The 21,600-nt window shown below is 47.1% G+C and overlaps 1 protein-coding gene across 1 annotated transcript in view; it reads left to right on the top strand.

Annotated features, from left to right (window-relative positions):
- Window positions 1-12,322: 12,322 nt before the first annotated feature.
- Window positions 12,323-21,600, top strand: part of VWA3A (von Willebrand factor A domain containing 3A) — a 69,019-nt gene continuing 59,741 nt past the window's right edge. Inside the window, exons 1-2 of the mRNA XM_036311076.1 lie at window positions 12,323-12,460; window positions 17,707-17,830. Coding sequence (XP_036166969.1) covers window positions 12,447-12,460; window positions 17,707-17,830 — 138 coding nt within the window. The 5' untranslated portion in view covers window positions 12,323-12,446. The remainder of the gene's footprint in view (window positions 12,461-17,706; window positions 17,831-21,600) is intronic.

Below are 21,600 nucleotides of genomic sequence, written 5' to 3'. Positions count from 1 at the left end.
TTCTAGCCACTCTGAGAAGATTATAGAAAAAAAACACCAAGACTGTTTCTTTTAAGCAAAGTCAACAGTTCTGGGTCTCAGTTACCCAGCAACAAAATAAAAGTAGTTATAAGTGGTGCTAAAGCTAGAAAGCATAATGTCATATTAACTTTTAGAAGCTTGGTTCTTTTTCTAGCAGGAGAAAATACTGAGATGATATTTTCAAGCACATTCCAGGTTTCTACCAATCAGCCCTGATTCCACAGACTAATACCACCCAAAATTAAATTTCAAGAACTTTTTCATGAGACGTAGAATATTTCAGAGCTGGATGGAATCTGCAAGAGCTGGCTCAGCATTTCCATTTTCCAGATCAGGGACTCAGAGAAGCTTCTTGGCTGTGGCAACGGCACACAACTAGGTTTCAGCAGGACACTCGGTACAGGACAGAATGCCTTTGACAGGCTTGGACAGCTGTTCGAACCCGATAGCCACTTGACCCAGTCTTCCTTCAACTAGTCATCTACTGCAGTCCATCCAAGTCATTCCTGCCCAAATAATCTTAACAAATGAAAGCGTATGGTTCCAGTTCCTGTCATTCCCCATCTACATGGCTGAAGCCCAAACTTCTTTAGCACAGCATGGAAAACCCTTCATGGTCTGGCTTCAGGCTCTCCGTCTTCTTTCCCACCACTCTCTCTCCACTGACAAACCTGTTCATTCTTTCACGACACCTCTGTCTTGACTGTGTCTATACTACCTCCTCCTTGCAGTTTTCCCTAATCCCTCCTATATTTGAATTATATTTAATTTTTTGTGCTTTTTCTTTTGCTTATACCTCTGTAACAGAACTTAATAGAGGGATATAGGCTGCCTGGGTTCAAACCTCAGTTCCACAATTCTAGTGGTGCAACCCTTAATCACTTAGCCTCTGTGAGCCTTGGTTTTCTCATCTGTAGATTGGGCTAATAGTCCCTACATCATAGTGTTATTGTTGGTTTAAATGAGATAAAGCGTGGAAAGTGCCTGGCACATAATAAGCATTCAAATGCCAAAGCTGTTATTATTAAATACTTCTCTATAACTAGATTGTAAACTCTTAAATGCAAGGAATTGGCTTTCTCATGTTCCCTAGAGACCTGTCAGAGTGCTTTACTCATGAATTGAGTTATCATAACTAAATTTAGAGCTGGGTTATAAAGGAAAATCATGAGACTTTCCTGGAGGTTTGAAGGATCCAGTCATCTAGAATTGCTTCGGTGGACTTCTTTCTGAAAGCCAAGGCTTGCCTCGAGCAGCCAGTGCAGTCCTTCATGGTAAGGATCTGGCTGTGTAATATGCCAGTCTCATTGACCTCCTCAAGGTATGTCTGTAGACCCGACACCTTCCTATTGAATCACCGCGTGCTAGTACTGACAGGACCAGGATGCTGCGAGCTCCCTGTGGATCCCGAGACTGGAGGTTTCTTCGAGCTGTGGGTTCTCCATAACCTTGAAATGATACATTGGTTATGTTTCATAAAGACTTGGTTTGGTCTGCCACAGTGGTTTTAATTATTTCTGCTAAAAGGAGTGGACTCAAAACTTTGAACTCATTTTAGATGCAGTTATAAGTCCGTAAAATTAATGGTCTGTCCTCACTCTGGCACTCTTCATGTTGTCTAAATATTTGATTTAGTTGTCTCAGACCATTCAAGAATCTTCCTAAATTGAAAAGTAAAAACTCATTCCTTTACATTGCTTTGTTCTTCAGGGAAAAATACAAATATAGTTGAAGAACCAATCCAAGAAAATCCTTTCCTTTATCCATAATAAATTGCTCAAGAGGAAAAAATAATCCACATATCTGAGAAAGCTTTTAACTGCCTCACCGTCTACATATTTTGCTAGTGTAGTGAGAAGCAAAATGGACGAGTTGCAGTCACCCCCACTCACACGCCTCGTTCTGTTTTCAGGGCCAGCATAACTATTTCTTGTCACCAGTGCCGTTGTGGAGGACATTACCACGGCCCTAAACAGAACCAATTTTTTTTACAGTTACATCTGTAATTATTTTTTATTTTTATTTTTTTTTTATTTTATTTTTTTTTTTTAATATATTTTATTGATTGATTTTTTACAGAGAGGAAGGGAGAGAGAGATAGAGAGAGTTAGAAACATCGATGAGAGAGAAACATTGATTAGCTGCCTCCTGCACATCTCCCACTAGGGATGTGCCCGCAACCCAGGTACATGCCCTTGACCGGAATCGAACCTGGGACCTTTCAGTCCGCAGGCCGACGCTCTATCCACTGAGCCAAACCGGTTTCGGCTGTAATTATTTTTTATATTTTTATTGATTTTTTAGAGAGGAAGGGAGAGGGGAAAACATCACGGTATAGGGAAACATCCATTGGCTGCCTCCTGCACACCCCCTACTGGGGATGAAACCCAGGCATGTGCCCTGACGGGAAATCAAACCAGCAACTCTTGGGTGCATGGATACAACCATCTGAGCCACACTGACCAAGGCACCTGTAATTATTTTTAATGAGTATAGGAAATTAAAGTTTCCTCCCCTCGATCCAATCTCCAGATATTTTTTATATATATATATATATATATATATATATATATATATATATATATATATATATCTTGCTCAGTTTTAACAAAAGCAAGATCATTATACACATCTGCCACTACTTTCTTCTTAAACATATCTTTGTCAGTAAATATAGATCTTCATTTTAATGGGGCTGTAATATGTATATCTTGCTCTGTTAGTGTATGTTAAGGTTGTTTCCAAGTTTTTGTTATTACAAATAATGCTGCTGTGAACTTAGACCTTAGATAACAGAAACTTCCCAAATATCATAGTAACCTGAAATTCTAATGGAAGGATATCAACTACTCTTTAAGGCAATTCACCTTTTTGAAAGCACTGTGGTTAAGAAATAGTGTCCTTCATTAAAATGAGCTGTTGTTGCTCAGTGGTTGTGTCATGCACCTGACAGGTTGCCAGTTCCATTCCCCGTCTGGGTACATTCCCAGGTTTTGGGCTGAGTCCCCAGTAGGGGGCATGCAGGAGGTGGCCAACTGATGTTTCTCATTGATGTTACTGTCTCTACATCTCCCTTCTCTTAAATAAATAAATAAATAAATAAATAAATAAATAAATAAATAAATAAATAAATAAAAATAGTGGCATTCATTAAAAGTTTGGAGAAAGAAATGGGCATTAAGTTCATGTTAATGTGCTTTTCCATATGCCATTTTACTGTATCCTCTGGGGAGTAGGAGGAAGAAGTTTATGGACTAGAAAAACTATGGATCGCAAGGGTGAACAATTAGACTCCTCAACAAAGTGTGCACTGCTACTGCTTGATCACCAATCCATATATATAAAAGGCTAATATGCTAAGTGTCCCTCCGACCGTCAGACCGGTCGCTATGATGTGCACTGACCACCAGGGGACAGACAATGCAGGAGCTGCCTTGACGTGCACTGGGCATTTGCAAAGAAATGGCACCACGGACCTGGCACCAACAAACCAACACTCGGCTCCCCCAAGTGGGACACAGGCCCCACCACCACCCCAAGCAACAGCCCACCAAATCGCAGCCAATGCTGTGGAGACCCCATGGTGCAAAATGCAGCCCACCACCCAGCCCATAAATGGTGGCTCTGGGCACTGGGTAATGACATCAAATAGCAATGCCCGGCTTCTTCTCCTAGCAACTAGCCTCCTTGGAGTTTCTTCAGCCCAAGAACATGACTTGCCTCTATAGCCAGGTACAAACATTTTACACTTTAACCAAATGTCTGTGAAGCGTTTTCCCATACCTCATTTGATCCTCACAGAAGTCCTGGAGTAGTAGATAGGAGACTTGGTAGAATCCTATTTTCATTAGCCAGAAAATGGAGATTTAGAAAGTTTGGAAACTTGACCCAACTGAAAAGAAGAAAGAAATGGTGGACCTTGAAAATGACCAGTTTTTCTCACTGAACAGAATATAGTCAAACACGGCTGCAGTTAAATATTTTACCCTTTGTTCTCCCTGCATGATCTACAATAATAATCTGCTTCATGTTGATATTTACTGCTGTGCTGCTGACAATTACCTAAAAGAGAAGTTGGGGTGCTTCACTGGGCTGGAAAAAGTTTAGCTACATCAGAAAGCAGGTATAATTAAGCAAGTTTATTCTATATCTATAAAAGGCTAAGTTGACTCACACATGCGCAATACATGTAAAACTCTCGCTGGCGCCAATTGCACCTGTGTGTTTCAATCTGTCATTGTCAATTGTGAATTTAGTTGACATTTCTATTATAGAGAAAGGGCAAATAGTGATATTAAAATATTTCTTCTAATTAATTTCCTTTCAATGTGCATGAATCCATGCACCAAGCCACTAGACCTATATAATAAAAGGCTAATGTGCAAATTGACTGAACAGTGGAACAAACGGTCACTATGACATGCACTGACCACCAAGGGGCAGACGCTCAATGCAGGAGCTGCTCCCTGGTGGTCAGTGCACTCCTAAAAGGGAGCGTTGCTCAGCCAGAAGCCGGGCTCACAGTGGCGAGCGCAGTGGCAGTGGCGGGAGCCTCTCCTGCCTCCGCAGCAGCACTAAGGATGTCCGACTGACAGCTTAGGCCTGCTCCCCTAAGACGTCAGTCGGACATCCCCCAAGGGGGGATTGCAAGAGGGCACAGACCAGGCTGAAGGACCCCCTTCCAGTGCACAAATTTTGTGCACCAGGCCTCTAGTCTATACTAATAAAAGGGTAATATGCTAATTAGACCGGGAGACCAGACATCTTCCGACCATCTGACTTCCTTCAGGACAAAGGCGGTTAGGGGTGATGAGGCCAGCAGGGGAGGGCATTTGGGGGCCATCAGGCCGGCAGGGTAGCAGTTAGGCAGCAAACAAGCGGGTAGGCAGGCAAGCGGTTAGGAGCCAGCAGTCCCGGATTGTGAGAGGGATCCCGAATTGGAGAGGGTTTAGGCCGGGCTGAGGGACACCCCACCCCCATGCACGAATTCTGTGCACCGGGCCTCTAGTATTTAATAAAATTCTAGCAACAAAAAAGGGGTGTACTCAAAGTTCTATAACTTGTAATTGGTGAATTGGGTTTCAAATGTGGCTTCCCTGACTTCAAATCTAGGACTATTTCTGCTGTACCACATTACCAGTTTGGCTTGTCAAAAGGATATAAAAAAAAACCTTGTCCCAATTTCATGACATGATTCCTTGGCTCAGGCATGAGCAGCTAACTCTGGTTTGCTGCTTCTGGCTGTGGAATAAAACAACCATGAAAGGTAGTCCTACTTAGAAACATTCTGTGGATGTTACATATTCTGTTGGGGGGGAAACAGTAGGTAAGTTATTAAGTTTGTGTTTAATCTTCCATCATTTCCCTCTCGTTGTCAAGCTTTATCTCTGGAGCTGTCGCTAAGCAGTACTGTAACTTCCTTCATTGGTGAGCTACATTATGCCATCCATTGATTTTATTGAGACCCTTTTGGGAATTAAGCACCCAGGAAATTTTCCCAAAAAGGCTATCAACTAGTTCCCTTCCACCTTGTTAGTGGGAAATCTAACGGTTATTGAGTTACCCTGGACGTTATGCAAAGGTCCAGGGCTCAAACATTAGGAAGGTTCCTCCAGTAGTTTGTCATCTTGTAACCAATCAATGGGTCTGTGCTGCTTGTCACTACTTGAGCCAATTAAGCAGACACGGGGTTGAATCATATGAGCGTTTATCCCAATACTGCCGGCAGCAGGGAGAGCAGCAGGTCAGCCACAGAAATCTGCTCTGCCCCCACCATAAGCCGGCTTCTTATATTGGGTAGAAGGACAAAGATTACATAGGAAAGTAGGCAAAAGGGCAAATGGGCAGTTTATTGAAATGCAAAGGGCTGGGGTCTTCAAAGGGCTGGTTGCTCTGGTTTCTGCCATAGGTTGCTAATCTTCCACGCTAATAGGCAGCTCCAAACGATGGGCTGCGTCTCCAAGTGAGCTCCCAGGGCCTGTGTGGCACTGCCAGCCAGGCTAGCATGTGCCTTCCTTAGTCAGAATAAAATGAACCATCACGGTTCACAGAGCAGGATTAATATTTCTTACAATCTAGCTGGTTCCCAGTATTCTATTTCTGCCCCTATCAATCTGTCTGCTCTTATTACTGCTGAGACCCAACTGTCCCAGGCTGAGGGGGACTGACCCAGTAGTTTTGTGTCCAGCCCACACGTGGGTCATGGTCAGCTCTGTGAGCCGGGAGCCCCTATGCCTGTGGACTTTCTCCCTGCGAACACCCAGGACCCATTTCCTCAGGTTTTGCCATCTCACCGAAGTGTTGCTACCAAACACTGAGCAACTCCCTGCTCCCTCTGATGTCCAGACCTCTGATTTCTTGGCCTCTGGGATTATCCTCATCCCCTTTGGCTTCCCACAGGGGTACATTTGCCATGCCCCCTACATTGGTAAAGAAGACACAGAATCCAGCTCTTTTGTTTGGAAAACTGCCCGTAGGCCACATGGTTTCTCTGGCTCCAGGGCTGGATACAAGCCAACCTGGCCAAGTCATAGTGCTAGGTTCAGGAATAGGCAGGTCATGTGACCAACCCAACGCTGGGACTTGCTGAAACTCCTGGGAAAGGGGTGTTCTCCTCAAAGGTTGCTAAGCCGTGTGGGGAAAGAATAGTGTTCCCAGCATCCGGCATCCGAGCCAGCCCTCAGGAGAGCCTGCCTGAGCGCCGCCTCACAGAGGCCAGGAAGCCCAGAGGGGGAGACCGATTTCCATGGGCGCTTCAGCCTGTGAGCCAGCCACTCCAGAGCCAGAACTGTCCCAGAACTGAGCAAATTCCCTTTTTCCCTGAGCTGGTTTGAGTTGGGTTTCTGTCTCTTTTAACCAAAAGAATCTTGATACACTTCCACTTTCTTCTTGACATACAACCCTTACTTCCCATACTCTGACATGTCACTTTAGTATTTCAATTCTCGGATCAGGCTTAGAACTGTTCACTCCAGGCTACTGCTTCTCAGCGCATCACAAAGCACCTGCTGCTGGTTTGAAATGGACGTAAGAAGTAAAACAAAATACAAATTAATATCTAAAAGTATGTATCACATAAGAACATTTAGTCTGGGCTACTGTGACAAAATGCCACAGGTGGCTTCTAAAAACAAATTTAACTGGTAGGTGCTAACTAAATTGTGGTTACATTTTACAGTATATACAGATATGAAGTCATTGTGTTGTACACAGGAAACTAATACGTTGCATGCCAATCAGATCTCAGTTTTTAAAAATCAAAGGGGGTCGTAAATTGCTAAAAAAGAATCATGAAGTCACTGCGGCTGCTCATTCCCACACGTGGGGATTGCAGGGACTCGATGCCGCACAGCAGTTACTACTGCGCTTATTAAAAATTAAAAGGCCTCTGGAATTTTCCAGATTAAACAAATCAGGCCCCACCTGGGTAGTTCGGTTAGTTGGGATGTTGTCCTGTGCACCAAAGAGCTTGCGGGTACGATTCCCAGTCAGGGCTCAAACCCGGATTGCAGGTTCTAACCCTGGTTGGAGTGGATACCGGAGGCGATAATGTATGTCTCTCTCCCTCTCTCTCTAAAATCAATAGACATATTCTCGGGTGAGGAGTAAAAAAAAAAAAAAAAAAAAAAAAATTGCCTGTCTGGGATGGTTCAGTGGTTGAGCATTGACCCATGAACCATGAGATTACCAGTCCAATCCCAGTCAGGGCACATGCCTGGGTTTCGGGTCCCATCTCCAGTAGGGGGCGTGCAGGAGGCAGCCGACTGATGTTTCTCTCTATCCCTCTCCCCCTCTCTCTAGAAACAATAAAAACATTTTTTTAAAAAATGATTAAGGTGCTGACACTATACACTATATAACAGCAGTTGCCAACCTTTCGGACCTAACAGTCCACGAGTGGTCCACAGACCACCGGTTGGCGACCACTGCTCCAAAGGTTTCCTTAAACCAGTGGTTGCCAATCTTTAGGACCTCAAGGATCACCAGTGGTCCAGGGACCACCGGTTGATGACCGCTGCTATATAGCATCCCCATCAGAGACTGAGGCAGCATTCTCTAATCACAAAACGTCTAAAGATTCACATTAAAAAGAATAAATTGTGCCCTGCCCCGTGTTGCTCAGTGGTTAGAGTGTTGGCCTGTGCAGCAAAGGATCTCGGGTTTGATTCCTGGTCAAGGGCACATATCTGGGGTGCAGGTTCAATCCCCGGCTCCTGTTGGGGTTTGTGTGGGAGGCAACCAATCTATGTATCTCTCTCACATCAATGTTTCTGTCTCCCTTCTACTCTTAAAAAAAAAAATCAATGGAAAAAATATCCTTAGGTAAGGATTAAAAAAATAAATTTTAGAAAAGAAGAAATTGTAACTAACCTCGTGCCAGTTCAAATCATTTTGCCACCAAGTGAGCCTGCTGTGAACTTAAATCTTTCTCTTTTTTTAATTGAGTTTATTGGGGTGGCATCTATATATATAAAAGCCTGAGCGACCGTTCGCCCAGTAGGTGTGACGCACAATGACCACCAGCGGGCAGATGCTCCAACCAGGAGAGGAGGCGTGGGTTGGGTTGCTGCTGGGGCACTGTCCCCCGATCTGCCTCACCCGCACCCCAGGCCCATTGGGGGAGTCGGGGGCCCGGGGCACGGATTTGTGCAGCAGTGGGGTCCCTCGGCCTGGCCTGCACCCTCACAACCCGGGACCCCTTGGGGGATGCTGGAGAGCCAGTTTCGGCCCGATCCCCGCAGACCAGGCCAAGGGACCCCACCGGTCCTCGATGCACCAGGCCTCTAGTTGATTAATAAACTTATACAGGTTTAAGGTGTACAACTTAAAACTTTTAGTTTTAGGGTATTTTACTTTTAAAGTTCCTAAATTCATGCATTTTACTTTTGTGTCTTTATCTTATAGAAATGAAATTTCAGTACACAAAGATGTAAAACTATGGTCATTTCAATGTCGCTTTAAAAAGGTTTATTTCTCACAGTTCCGGAAACTGGAAGTCCAAGACCAGGTGGCCCCATGGCAGCCCTCTTCTGGGTTGCAGACTTCTCGGGTCCTCGCATGGTGGAAGGGGGCTAGGGAGCTCTGCCTGCCCTTTCCTTAATAAAGGCACTAACCCCATTCACAGGGGGTTGGCATGACTCATCCCCAAATTCCATTACCTAAGGCAGGGGTCCTCAAACTACGGCCCGCGGGCCACATGCAAATACAAATGTTGTATTTGTTCCCGTGTTGTTTTTTTACTTCAAAGTAAGATATGTGCGTGTGCATAGGAATTTGTTCATAGTTTTTTTTTAAACTATAGTCCGGCCCTCCAGCGGTCTGAGGGACAGTGAACTGGCCCCCTGTTTAAAAAGTTTGAGGACCCCCTGACCTAGGGGGTTAGGTTGCTGTCAGCACTGCTGCTCTGAGCTGCTCTGAGCCCATGTATTCTACATTCTTTCCATTCGGCTACGCCAAGCACCGGGCTGGTTCCTCCTCAAACCCTGCCCACTGTCCTGACTGTTGGGAACTTAGTCCAAGTTCCTTCTTCATTCTCTGCTCACTAGTTATCGGGGTTGGGTCTGAGCCCTCTGCCTGGGGCTGGACCACCTTGGACGCTGAGCCTTAGAGAAGCAATGAGAGGCTGTGGGTGTATAGGGATGAGTCTTCATTGCAGAAGCCCGTGGCCACATCGCCATCAGACAGGACAGTCCTCCGTGACAGTGCCCATAAAACAGGCAGCTGCACACCGGCTGGTGAATACATGTCTTTCCTACAAAAAGCAGCATTAGTCTCTACACCCACAGCTGTTACCTGAGCAGCCGCACGCTGCCCCCTAGACTCACCGCCTCCCATCGTAGTGGCACCTAAGCTCTGCCTCAGCAGCTTCTCCGTCTCCCTGTGTCTCCTTGCCCAGCACACTGGCTGGGTAGCCTGGTAGCTACATCTGAGCTCTCTATGAGCTCTTAGCCTTACATTGTAGCAGTACCAGCTCTCAGCTCCGTCTGAGCTCTTCTCTCTTCTCCCCCTAGCTGCTCGCTCTCTAGCAGACTCCTGGTCAGTAACCTGTACTAGGATATTACTCCAGACGCAAAGGCTAGTTGCCAACAGGGACAGCAATCATTTGGCTACAGAGGGGCACAGTGTCCTTGCACCCGCGCGTGGTGTCTTGGCTTTGGGCACTCCAATCAGGCTCATGCTCAGAGTGGCCTTGGCCATTCTGGTGTATTGACAACCAGGTCTCTGTGCTCCCATTGGTCTTGACTATCCGGGGACCCTGGCGTGGTCCCCACAGTTTCCAACAGGAGTTTTGGTGGGACACAAACATTCAGACCATAGCAATTATATTTTGGACAATGGTACCAGATTAGCGCTCCTAAATAAAAACAGATAATTTGACCTCAATCAGGTACCAAGAACCTAAGGTAAGAGAAAGAGAAGTTCCTACTGTGCTTCAATCCCTTACTGAAAGGGTTAAAGAGAATAAACCTGGGCAGAGGAAACTTATTGTGCTTACTTAGCAGATATCTTGCAGAAAGCTTGCAGCCTTGAGCACAGCCTAGCTCAGATAACCAGAAGACGCCTGGCATGGGAGGAACAAGGACAGACCGGACCCTTCTGTCAGCAGAGCGGCTTGCAGCCAGCAAGGCTTAATAAAAGTCTGCCTCCCCCTTCAGTCTCCGCTGACTCCTTTTTGTCGGACTCAGCCCTCCTGCACCCAGGTAACTGGAACAAAAATCTCTTTTGATACATTAGGGCCTCATGTCAGACGTGCGGGATCCCGGCCCACTCTGAACCTTTCACTTACTAGTACATGGGGGCCATGGTGAGCCGTGTATGGTCTGAGGATTGCTGAGCAGGATGGTACCCGGACATAGCTTTCCTCATGGCTGCTCACACAGCCTGAAAAACTTGCTCTGCTTATCCGTCTGCTCAGCCTCCTCCAGATTATCTGTGTCATGTAAGCTCACGCAGGAAAAAAGCAGTGACAGAGGCTGCAATACTGGGTTTTACTTCTGTAAAATGCTGAAAACGGACGCAGCCATCCCTGGCCCGAGCGGTGGAGTGGCGAGAGCTCTTCGGTTTGATCTCGGTCAGGGCGCATGCTCCAATGACAGGCCGACCCCAGCGGGGGGCATGCAGCAGGCAGCCCGTCCACGTCTCTCTCTCATCAATGTTTACCTCCCTCTCTCTGCCTCTCTCTATAAAATCAACAACAGTCTGGCCAGTGTGGCTGTGTTGACCCAGGAGCCAAGAGGTCACCGGTTGGATTCCCAGTCAGGGCGAGGGCTGGGCTTCGGACTCCAGCCTCAGGAGGGGGCGTGCAGGAGGCAGCGGATCTAGGATGTTTCTTTCTCATCGATGTTTCTATCTCTATCCCCCCTCCTCTCTCTAAAATCAATAAAAACATTTCCAAATCAATAACATTTTTTAAAAAAAAAACACCCATGTATTCAGGAGCAAAGGAAGTTGTGAGGGTGGTTACCTGTGTCTCAGCCTAGTGTCTCCAAAAACGGCCTCAAAGGGAGCCACCCCGCCCCGGGCAGCGCAGGGACCCGCCTGGTGCACCGAGTGGCCACCGGTGGTTGGTTGCTCCGGCCTGTGCGAGCCTCACTCCCCGCCTGGCTGGTGTTGACCAAATGCCTGGGTTTACACGTGCTGCCTGGGCCCAGGACGGCTGCCCAGAGGGGCTGGTGGCGCCCGCAGTGTCTGTTGGGGGTTTGTTGCTGTGGGAGCCTCTGAAGGGATCGCTACATACAGGACTCCCGCCAGCTGCATGTGATCCAAATGACCGAATTCAAGGCCAGAGCGTGAGGACGCGATTGGAGAACTGGCCGGGAGAAGAAAAACGAAGCAGGCACCCTCGGCCGGGTACAGGCCGGTGGACGGGCAGCCCTGCCTGTGGCTCCGCGTCCAGCTCCGGGGGAGCTGGTGACACCACCATCCCTGGGGCCATCGTCAGAGATTCGGGGGATGTGTGTTTCCTTCGCCCGCAGCCAGAGGACTGCAGGGACCGGGTGCGGGAACCCCTGCAGCAGACGCTGCTCCGAGGCTCCGCTCCGAGGTCCGGCCTGCGCGGCTTTAGCCGGGCGCCGCGGGTGGGCCGCCGCCTCTCCGCTCTCGCTCTCTCCGCTCCACCCGCGGCAGCTCGCTCGGGGCTCTGCTGACCAAACAGGCGCTGGGCCCAGGTGCCCCTCCTGCTCGCAGGCCTTTGTGGGCGGCGAAACCCGAGTGCGGGGGGGGGGGGGGGGGGGGGGGGGGGGTGTTGCTAACGGGCCGCAGTCCCCGCCCCGCCCCGCCTCCGGCCGCAGCGGGGCCGGCCGTTGCCTTGGAGACCAGCTAACACATCCCGGCCGGCGGCTGACTTCCCGGCTTAGAAGCTAGAAGGAACCGACCAAGCCCCGTCCTGCGACTGCGGGGCTCCTCTCCCAGGGATGGAGACGTGAATGGAGGAAGCCAGGTGAGGGCCACGGGCTGCCAGGGCCGGTAAGCGAGAGGGTGGGGGACGCTGAGCTCCGGACTGAGAGGAAATGCTGGGAGCCCGGGGCCTTGGCACCTGCTCCCCCCCTGCCAGGCACTGTGCCAGGTGTGGGGGTGCAACAGTAGGCAAGGGGCTAGTCGGGAAGGACAATGACAACTTGATGTGAAAGGGGGCGCGGGCGGCAATTGGAGAACACTTCTCTCACTGGGACTTGGGGGGCAAGTGGGGTTCAGGAGAGACTTCCCGAGTGTTCTTGCCAAACAGAAATGGCAAAGGACATTTCTAGAAGTTGTTCCAACTTGAGCAAAGAGAGGCATAAACAACAGGGGGTGCGTCGGCGCTGCAGGGACCGTGGGCGAGGAGAGAGGAGGTAGAGGGGCAGCAAGGGCCACAGCCGGGCGGGCGGTAAGGCGACCCGCCCTTCAAAACCCGGCCTGTCCGAGTCCATGTATTCAACGAGTATTTGGGGGAGCTACTGTGCTCTAGGCATTGCTTTATGCAGAAGCCTTCTCGCTGCCAACCGAAGTCCCCGCCCCGTGGGTCTTACCTCCAGTGCGTGTGGGAGGAGACACAGTAAGTATGGTTAGGTGGTGGCACCGCTAAGGATTACAGAAGCGAGGCAGACGCACTGCTCCGAGGTGGCTGCTCCAAAAGGGCCTCCCTCATGAGGTTTCCTTTCACAAAGCACAAGGGCTGTGTTCCCTGCGCCTCAGCCTCGCCCCCCGCACCCCTCTTCCCTCCCCCCAGCCAGCCCCCTGCTCCCAGGCCTCCAGAGGGTGCGGGGAAGGGAGGATGGCTGGTGTCATGGAGGTGCTTACAGTGTGCGACACCGGTTGCCGCTCTTCCCTGGTACTTGGCAGTTCACAGGGCCCTTTCACGTTCTCTGTCTTACTGGGTCCCCTTGGCGACCCGGTTGAAGTAGGCAGGGCCGTTAGTCACCCCCCTTCCATTCTGCAGAGAAGGAAACAAACAGGAGGTCGGGGCTCTGTCTAAGCACACTTGCTACATTGTTCTGCAACCCTCCTCCCCGCCCACACAGGGCACCCCCGTCCAGTCCTCAGGCCTCTGAGCTCATTAGGGGACCTGTCCCTGGGATGGAGCGGAGACCAGCATGCCCGCTCTACACGAGGTGTTGCTTTTTCAGCAGTTTCTCTGCCGCTGGAGCCTCCCAGCAAAGCGCACTTGTAAGACATCGCCACCCTGTCTTGGCGCTTCCCAAAGACGAGCGTCCTCTGAGCAAAGCGCTAAGGCCCGAGAGAGCAGCGAGCTGAGCTGCCGCCCCGTTAGGCTAGTGAAAGACTTCTCCGAGGCACGCTCGCGCTCAAGCTGCGTCTCCACTGCGAGCTTCTCGCTTGCTATAAGTTGCCCATATTTCTTTGGTTGCAAACAGCAGACACTCCAGTGGGCTAGCTTAAGCAACAAAGGTTGGAATGATCAAGAACATGGCCTTTCAGGTACCGCATGGAATCTGAGAGCAGGAAGTGAAGTCAGTTCTCACAAGTGCTTGGGATCAGTAATGAGAAATTCAAGACCTAAGGCAGTTTCGCAATCCCCTCCTCTCCCTTCACCTCCCATCCCAAAATATTTATCACCTGTCCTCCCTGCTCCATGTCAATTACAACCTAATGGAGAGAGGACACCAATGCTTTAGAACCTCACTGGTGTATCATTCTAGATCAGCGGTTCTCAACCTGTGGGTCGCGACCCCTTTGGGGGTCGAACGACCCTTTCACAGGGGTCGCCTAAGGCCATCGGAAAACAGATATAATTACAGATTGTTTTTGTGATTAATCACTATGCTTTAATTATGTTCAATTTGTAACAATGAAAAGACATCCTGCATATCAGATATTTACATTACAATTCATAACAGTAGCAAAATTACAGTTATGAAGTAGCAACGAAAATAATTTTATGGTTGGGGGTCACCACAACATGAGGAACTGTATTAAAGGGCCGCGGCGTTAGGAAGGTTGAGAACCGCTGGTCTAGAAGCAGACAAGTGTCCTGAAAGACAGGAGCACCATCCTCTAAGTTTCTGTAACACAAAGGAACCTGCAATAAAGTGAGATGCTCAAGACGACCTCCCAAGGAAGTGATATTTGAGCTGAAATTTCAAGAAGGATCAGGTCGGGAGAAGATGTTCCAGAGCAGAGACAGCACATCAAAAGGCCCTGTGGTCAGCCCTGGCTGGTGTTGCTCAGTGGCTAGAGCAGTGATGGCGAACCTTTTGAGCTCAGTGTGTCAGCATTTTGAAAAACCCTAACTTAACTCTGGTGCCGTGTCACATATAGAAATTTTTTGATATTTGCAACCATAGTAAAACAAAGACTTATATTTTTGATACTTATTTTATATACTTAAATGCCATTTAACAAAGAAAAATCAACCCAAAAAATGAGTACGCGTGTCATAGGTTCGCCATCACTGGGCTAGAGCGTCGGCCTGCGGACTGAAGGGTCCCGGCTTTGATTCCCAGTCAAGGGCACATGCTCAGGTTGGGGCTCGATCCCTAGTATGGGGTGTGCAGGAGGTAGCCGATTAATGATTGTCATCATTGATGTTTCTGTCTGTCTCTCCCTCTCCCTTCCTCTCTGAAATCAATAAAAATATATACATTTTAAAAGGCCCTGTGGTTAAAGGAACGGTAGCTCTCCAGGAATGAAGAGAGAGCAGTGAAGTGGGAAAGCTGGAGAGGTGGGCAGTAGCAGCCACTATGCGAGGCCTCAGGTGCCACTGTTAGGATCTTACTCTTCATCCGGGAAGTGAAGGGAGGTCTTTGAACAGCTTTAAGCAGGAGAGAGAAGCACGGCATTGGGTTTGTGTCTTTAAAGGATCACTTGAGCTTTAGTAAGGAGAACATGTTGGATACAGGAGGCCAGTCAGGGCTAGTGAAGTTGTCTACGGCAGAGATGACTGGCCTGGACAAGAGAAATGTCAATGGAGACAGATCAGTGGAGAGACAGACAAGATCAGGTGAGGGATTGGATATGGGGAATGAGGCGTCAAGAATAAGTCCTAGGTTTCTGACTCCTGGGTAGATGGATGGTGATTCTTTTCTCTAAACTAAATAATAAAAAGAGGATGGACGGCCTCCTTTGTAGAGAACACGATGGGTTTGGCCATGTTGAATTTGACGTACTCTGGATGGGAATGTCCAGCGTCAGTGAGCAGCCGGGTCTGGAGCCACAGTGGGTCTGGGCTTTTGACACCCAGTTGGGAGTCACTGTTGTTCAGGTAATAGCTGAAGCCATGGACTAGGATACGATTGCCCGGAAAAGAGGAAGTTCACAAACTAGCCTGGAGGACACGGACTTAGAACGCTCAGGTAGTGGAGGAGGAGCCTGGTAGGAGACCGCGAAGGGGGACGCCAGAGAGAGCGGCCCACGGAAACCCAGGCAGGCAATGGCCACCAACTCCACTTTTCTCCAAAGAGAGTCTTTTCCTGCTTCTGATGCTTCCCAGAGAATCTTGGATACATGTCTACCACGGAGTCAATGAGCTGTGAGAGGCAGGCTGTGGGGCTCAGCTCTCTGAGTGCAGATGTGGTTCTCAGAGAAAAAAATTAATCTTATCTCAGTATTTTCCTTTCCCCATCTTCTCAAAAGCGCTATGGTCACTTGCTGTCCCCTCTTTCTCATGCAGCCTTCCCCAGACTCTTAACATGGCCACCTCCTTTTCATCCTTCAAGCTCAGCCAATATGGCTCAGTGATTGAGCATCCATCGATGAACCAGGAGATCATGGTTGGATTCCCAGTCAGGGCACATGCCCTGGTTGTGGGCTTCATCCCTGGCAGGGGTTGTGCAAGAGGCATCCGATCAATGATCCTCTCTCATCATTGGTGTTTCTATTTCACTCTCCCTCTCCCTTCCTCTCTGACATCAATAAAAATGTATTTAAAAAATAAGGTTGAAGCTCAAGAGATACCTTCACTGACCACCTTCCTGATTATTCTCTATCCTGTCATCCTGTTTGCTTCCTTCGTAGCCTTTCCCCAATCTGTGAGTAAGATTGTTGGTTTTAGCCTCAGTCTTCCCCTCTAGAATCAAGCTCTGCAGAGGACAAGTCTAGCTCCGTGCCTCTCCACTGGGGTGGAGTGTGCTCCCGGGGAAACGCAGGCCTGTCCACAGGCCTTTCAGGCTGTCACACATCGGGGGCGGCAGTGCAGCTGGCAGGCAACAGGCAGAGACCGGGATGCTGCCGCGCACCCTGCAAGCCCCAGTGGCGATGCAGTTTGACAACAGGACAGCCTCACAGCAAAGAATGACCCGGTCCCCAGTGTCAAAGGGCCAAGACTGAAAAACCCTGTTACCTTGCTCACTGTTCTATCCTCAGCACCTCGCACAAAGCCCGGCACCTTGTAGGCGGCTGATAAGTGTTTACTGGGTGAATTAAAGGAGAGCTGAGCTGTATATAGATGCCACCAAGGCTGTTGTCTATACATTGCCTTACCCCATGCCTTCTATCACTAAAACCATGCAATTTTTCCTATTGGTTAGAATTTTTAACTCTTAGAAACCTTAAATTTTAGGTGACAAGTAAGAAATTAACATTTCTCAGATTAGCAACACATTCACATTTTTAAGAGATAGAATTCAAATAAAATACATGACATATTCATTAATAGATTCAAATCTATCTCCTAGATTCTCTGTAATAAAATCCAAAAGTAGGCAAACTCAGATTAATATTTCAGTATCCTTTTATTTCAAAATACCTAGATACTTAATAATTTTTAATATTTAACCCAGCAAAATCTGAAGTTTTAAATTACCAAAGACTTTTCCCCCCTTTGGAAAATAAGCATTGGGTATTTTTCTAATAAAACAATGAGTGTTTCTCTAATAAAACACTGGGTGTTTTTATAATGGCTACACACACTCGTCATGATAACAAAGGCTAAGGTAACAAATATCTGGGAAATTCCTGGGAAGCATCTTCTCTGATTTTGTAAATGAAAACAATAATAATATTTTGCTCTTGGGAGTTGGAGGGGCATACCTGCCCTGAATGAGGAGGTAAATGGCATTGCACTGTCCCAGACCTCAGGCTTCAGTTACCTTCCAGAACAGGACAGACGTCCTCGTGAACCTGGGGCCGTGTTTTGTCAGGACCCTAGGGAACCCTCCCCAGTGACTAGACAGAAACGAACTGTTCCCGGAGGCACGGCCAGCTGGAGTGGCTGTCCAGGGCTGGCGCGCTGATCGAGTCACTGTTCCGCAGCATGAAGAGGAACACGGACAGAGCTCCAAAGAAGCAGCTGAACCAGGACGATGGCAGTGGACTCGGCCAGGATCCAGACAATGGGCTCCTGGTTACACACATTAACCAGACGCAGGACTTGCTGGTAAAAACCTTTGTGCTTTAACTGAGTCACAGTGCTTACGGGTCATGGTGAGGGAGTGCAGAATGTGTCCAACCCTGAGTGTATTGTCTCTTCTTGGCGGATCCCAGGACCAAAAAAGATTAGTTAAGCATTCACTCTGCCCCTGCCTTTAGAAATGACAGAGCCTGTGCTGTCCGTAGGCAGGTGCGGTTCTCTTGGGCATGTCATGGGATGTCCAGCGCATGTGAAGAGCGCTCTCCATGTGACCAAAGCCCGAAGTCTAAGAAATTGAATTCCAAAATCCCCCTCCTGAGACCTGGGTTGTTCAGAATTCTCTAAAATCCAGACCTAAAAGGCAGTGCTGCGAATTGCTGTCAGAGCGAGAGAGCTGCGGCAGAACTAGCCTTTGGAATAACCAGGACTGTGGTTTTAGGCTGAGCCTCAGTGTGAGCCGCCTTCCCCTTTTACAGTTATGCTCCTTTAAGATGCAACCGCTCTGCCTGCAGTCAAGGTCCAGGATGCATTTGAGTGAACCTTCAAGTATTTTTTTATTGTTTATTTATTTATTTATTTTTGTTTTGTTTTTGATAATTTTGGCTTTCAGATTTTAAGTTCCATTGTATATTAAAGAAACTTAGTTTCAACATTTTTCACCAGAATCTCTGTTCCCAGTGTGTAGACCCCTGGGAGAGTTTTGAATTGATAAGTCACTAGTGAGACCAGTCAATGATGAGAGAATCATTGATCAGGTGCCTCCTGCACACCTGGTACTGGGGATCTAGCCTGCAACCCGGGCATGTACCCATGACTGGAATCACACCTGGGGCCCTTCATTCTGCAGGCCGATGCCCTATCCACTGAACCAAACCATGTAGGGCTCCTTTGCCCATTTTTAAATAGGATTGTTTGTGTTCCTTTTGTTAAGTTGTATGAGTTTCTTAAATATTTTGGATATTAACCCCTTATCAGATGAATCATTATCAAATATGTTTCCCCATACAGCGGTCTATTTTTCATTTTGTTGATGGTTTCTTTTGCTGTACAGAAGCTTTTTATTTTGATGTAGTCCCATTTGTTTATTTTCTCCTTAGTTTCCCTTGCCTTAGAAGATGTATCCACAAACATATTGCTACAAGAGATGACTGAGATTTTGCTGGCTATGGTTTCTTCTAGGATTTTTATGGTTTCACAAGTTACATTTAAGACTTTTATTCATTTTGAGTCTATCTTGTGTGTGGTGTAAGTTGGTGGTCTAGTTTCATTATTTTGCATGTACCTGTCCAGTTTTCCCAACACCATTTAGTGAAGACACTGTCTTGACTCCATTGTATGCTCTTGCCTCCTTTACCAAATATTAATTGAGCGTAATGGCTTGGGTCGATTTCTGGGTCTCTTTTCTGTTCCATTGATCTGTATGCCTGTGCTTGTGCCAGTACCAGGCTATTTTGATTATGATGGCTTTGTAGTGTAACTTGATATCTGGTATTGTGATCCCTGCAACTTTGTTCTTCTTTCTCAAGATTTCTGCAGCTATTCAGGGTCTTTTTTGGTTCCATATAAATTTTTGGAGAGTTTGTTCTAGGTCTGTGTCATATGCCGTTGGTATTTTAATAGGGATTGCATTGAATCTGTAGACTGCTTTGCTTGTTTATATCTTCCTCTATCTCTTTTTCATACCTTATGGTTGCCAAGTACAAGTCTTTTAGTTCCTTGGTTAAGTTTGTTCCTAAGTATCTTACTTTTTTTTTTTTTTTTTTTTTTTGCAATGGTAAATGGGATTGTTTGTTTAGTTTCTGTCTCTGAGAATTCATTATTGGTGTATAAAAATGTCATTGATTTCTAGGTATTAATTTTGTATCCTGCTACATTCCCAAATTCATTTATTAAATCTAGTAGTTTCCTAGTGGAATCTTTAGGGTTTTCTATGTACAATATCATGTCATCTGTGAATAATGAGAGTTTTACTTCCTCCTTTCCAATTTGGATGCCTTTTATTTCTTCTTCTTGTCTGATCACTGAGGCTAGCACTTCTAGAACTATGTAGAATAAGAGTAGTAAAAACTGGCATCCCTGTCTTGTTCCTGTTCTTAGGGGAAGTGGTTTTAGTTTTAGTTTTTCCCCACTGAGTATGATGTTTGCTTGCTGTAAGTTTGTCATATATGTCCTTCATTATGTTGAGGTATGATCCCTCTATTCCCGGTTTGCTGGGAGTTTTTATCAAAAATGGGTGTTTGATTTTGTCAAATGCTTTTTCTGTATCCGTTGATATGATCATGTGGTTTTTGTCTTTCAATTTTCTAATGTGATGTAACACGTTTATTGACTTGAGAATATTGTACCAGCCTTACATCCCTGGAATAAAGACCACTTGGTCGTGGTGTATGATCTTTTTAATATATTGGGGGATCTGATTTGTTTATATGTTGATGAGGATTTTAGCATCTATGTTCATCAGGGATATTGGCCTGTAATTCTCTTTCTTTGTAGTGTCTTTTTCTGGTTTTATATTAGGAGTAGAGGCCCGATGCACAAAATTCATGCAAGAGGCTCGGCCCTCGCAACCCTGGCCAACCCTCGCAGCCCCTCGCAGCCCCAGCTGGCCCTTCATCCAGAGGTCATCTGGAAGGACGTTCGGCTGTTTGGTCTAATTAGCATATTACCTCTTTATTATATAGGATAATGCTCATAAAAAGAAGTTGGAAGTGTTCCTTCCTCTTGGAGTTTTTGGAATAGTTTGAGGCATATAAGTATTAGTTCTTCTTTGAATGTTTAGTAAAACTCTCCTGTGAAGCCATCTGGACCAGGGCTTTTGTTTGCTGTGAGATTTTCTTTTAACACATTGTATGCGGGAAACATATTTATACGTTTTACGTTGACTGTAGTAGTAGAGCGCGGGACATGTATTAATACGTTTTTTTATAGACTAGCGGTAGAATGAGGGTAACGTATAAATATGTAAACTAAAGTTATCGTAATTTTACTGAACGTTGCCACTTGCGCAAAAAATTAGCAAAAATGGCCCATGCCACCTGTTAGCGCGCGATAAAAACTACCCGCAAACAATGTGTTAATGTATTTTTTATTGTTGATAGTATTACAGATATATTCTAGGCTCCTCTCTTCCCCCCCTCCTCTCAGCCCCTATGCACCGCCCCTTCAGGTCTTCACTACCCTATTGCCTGTGTCCATGGGGTCTGCATATCTATAACAGAAAAGCCTAAGCAACCATTCGACCAGTAGCTATGATGCGCACTGACCACTAGGGGGCAGATGCTCAACACACAGGCATGGAAATGTGGAACACACAAATGAATCTCAGAGGGAAGCAGGGAGGGAGGAGGGCAGGAAGAGATTAACCAAAGATCTTATATGCATACTAGAGGCCCGGCGCGTGGATTTGTTCACCAGTGGGGTCCCTCGTCCTGGCCTGCGGGGATCAGGCCGAAACCAGCAGTCCGACATCTTCTGAGGGGTCCCGGATTGTGAGAGGGCACAGGCCAGGCCGAGGGACCCCACCGGTGCATGAATCTGTGCACCAGGCCTCCAGTAAGTATATAAGTTCTTTGGTTTATCTGTTTTTGTTCCCCCAGCCCCACATCGAGGTGTGTCAGTCTGCTCCATCCCTCCATGCTTTGGGTCTTATTTTGTTGGTCAATTCATTTTGTTCATTAGATTCCACAGATAAATGAGATCATGTGATATTTGTCTTTCTCAGTTTGGCTTATTTCACTTAGCATAATAGTCTCTAGGTCCATCCAGGCTGTCCCAAAGGGTAAGAGAACCCTCTTTTT

The sequence above is a fragment of the Myotis myotis genome, unplaced genomic scaffold (genome assembly GCF_014108235.1).
Source record: "Myotis myotis isolate mMyoMyo1 unplaced genomic scaffold, mMyoMyo1.p scaffold_m19_p_5, whole genome shotgun sequence".
NCBI classification, from domain to species: Eukaryota; Metazoa; Chordata; class Mammalia; order Chiroptera; family Vespertilionidae; genus Myotis; species Myotis myotis.
This window is presented reverse-complemented; position numbering and strand designations above follow the sequence as displayed.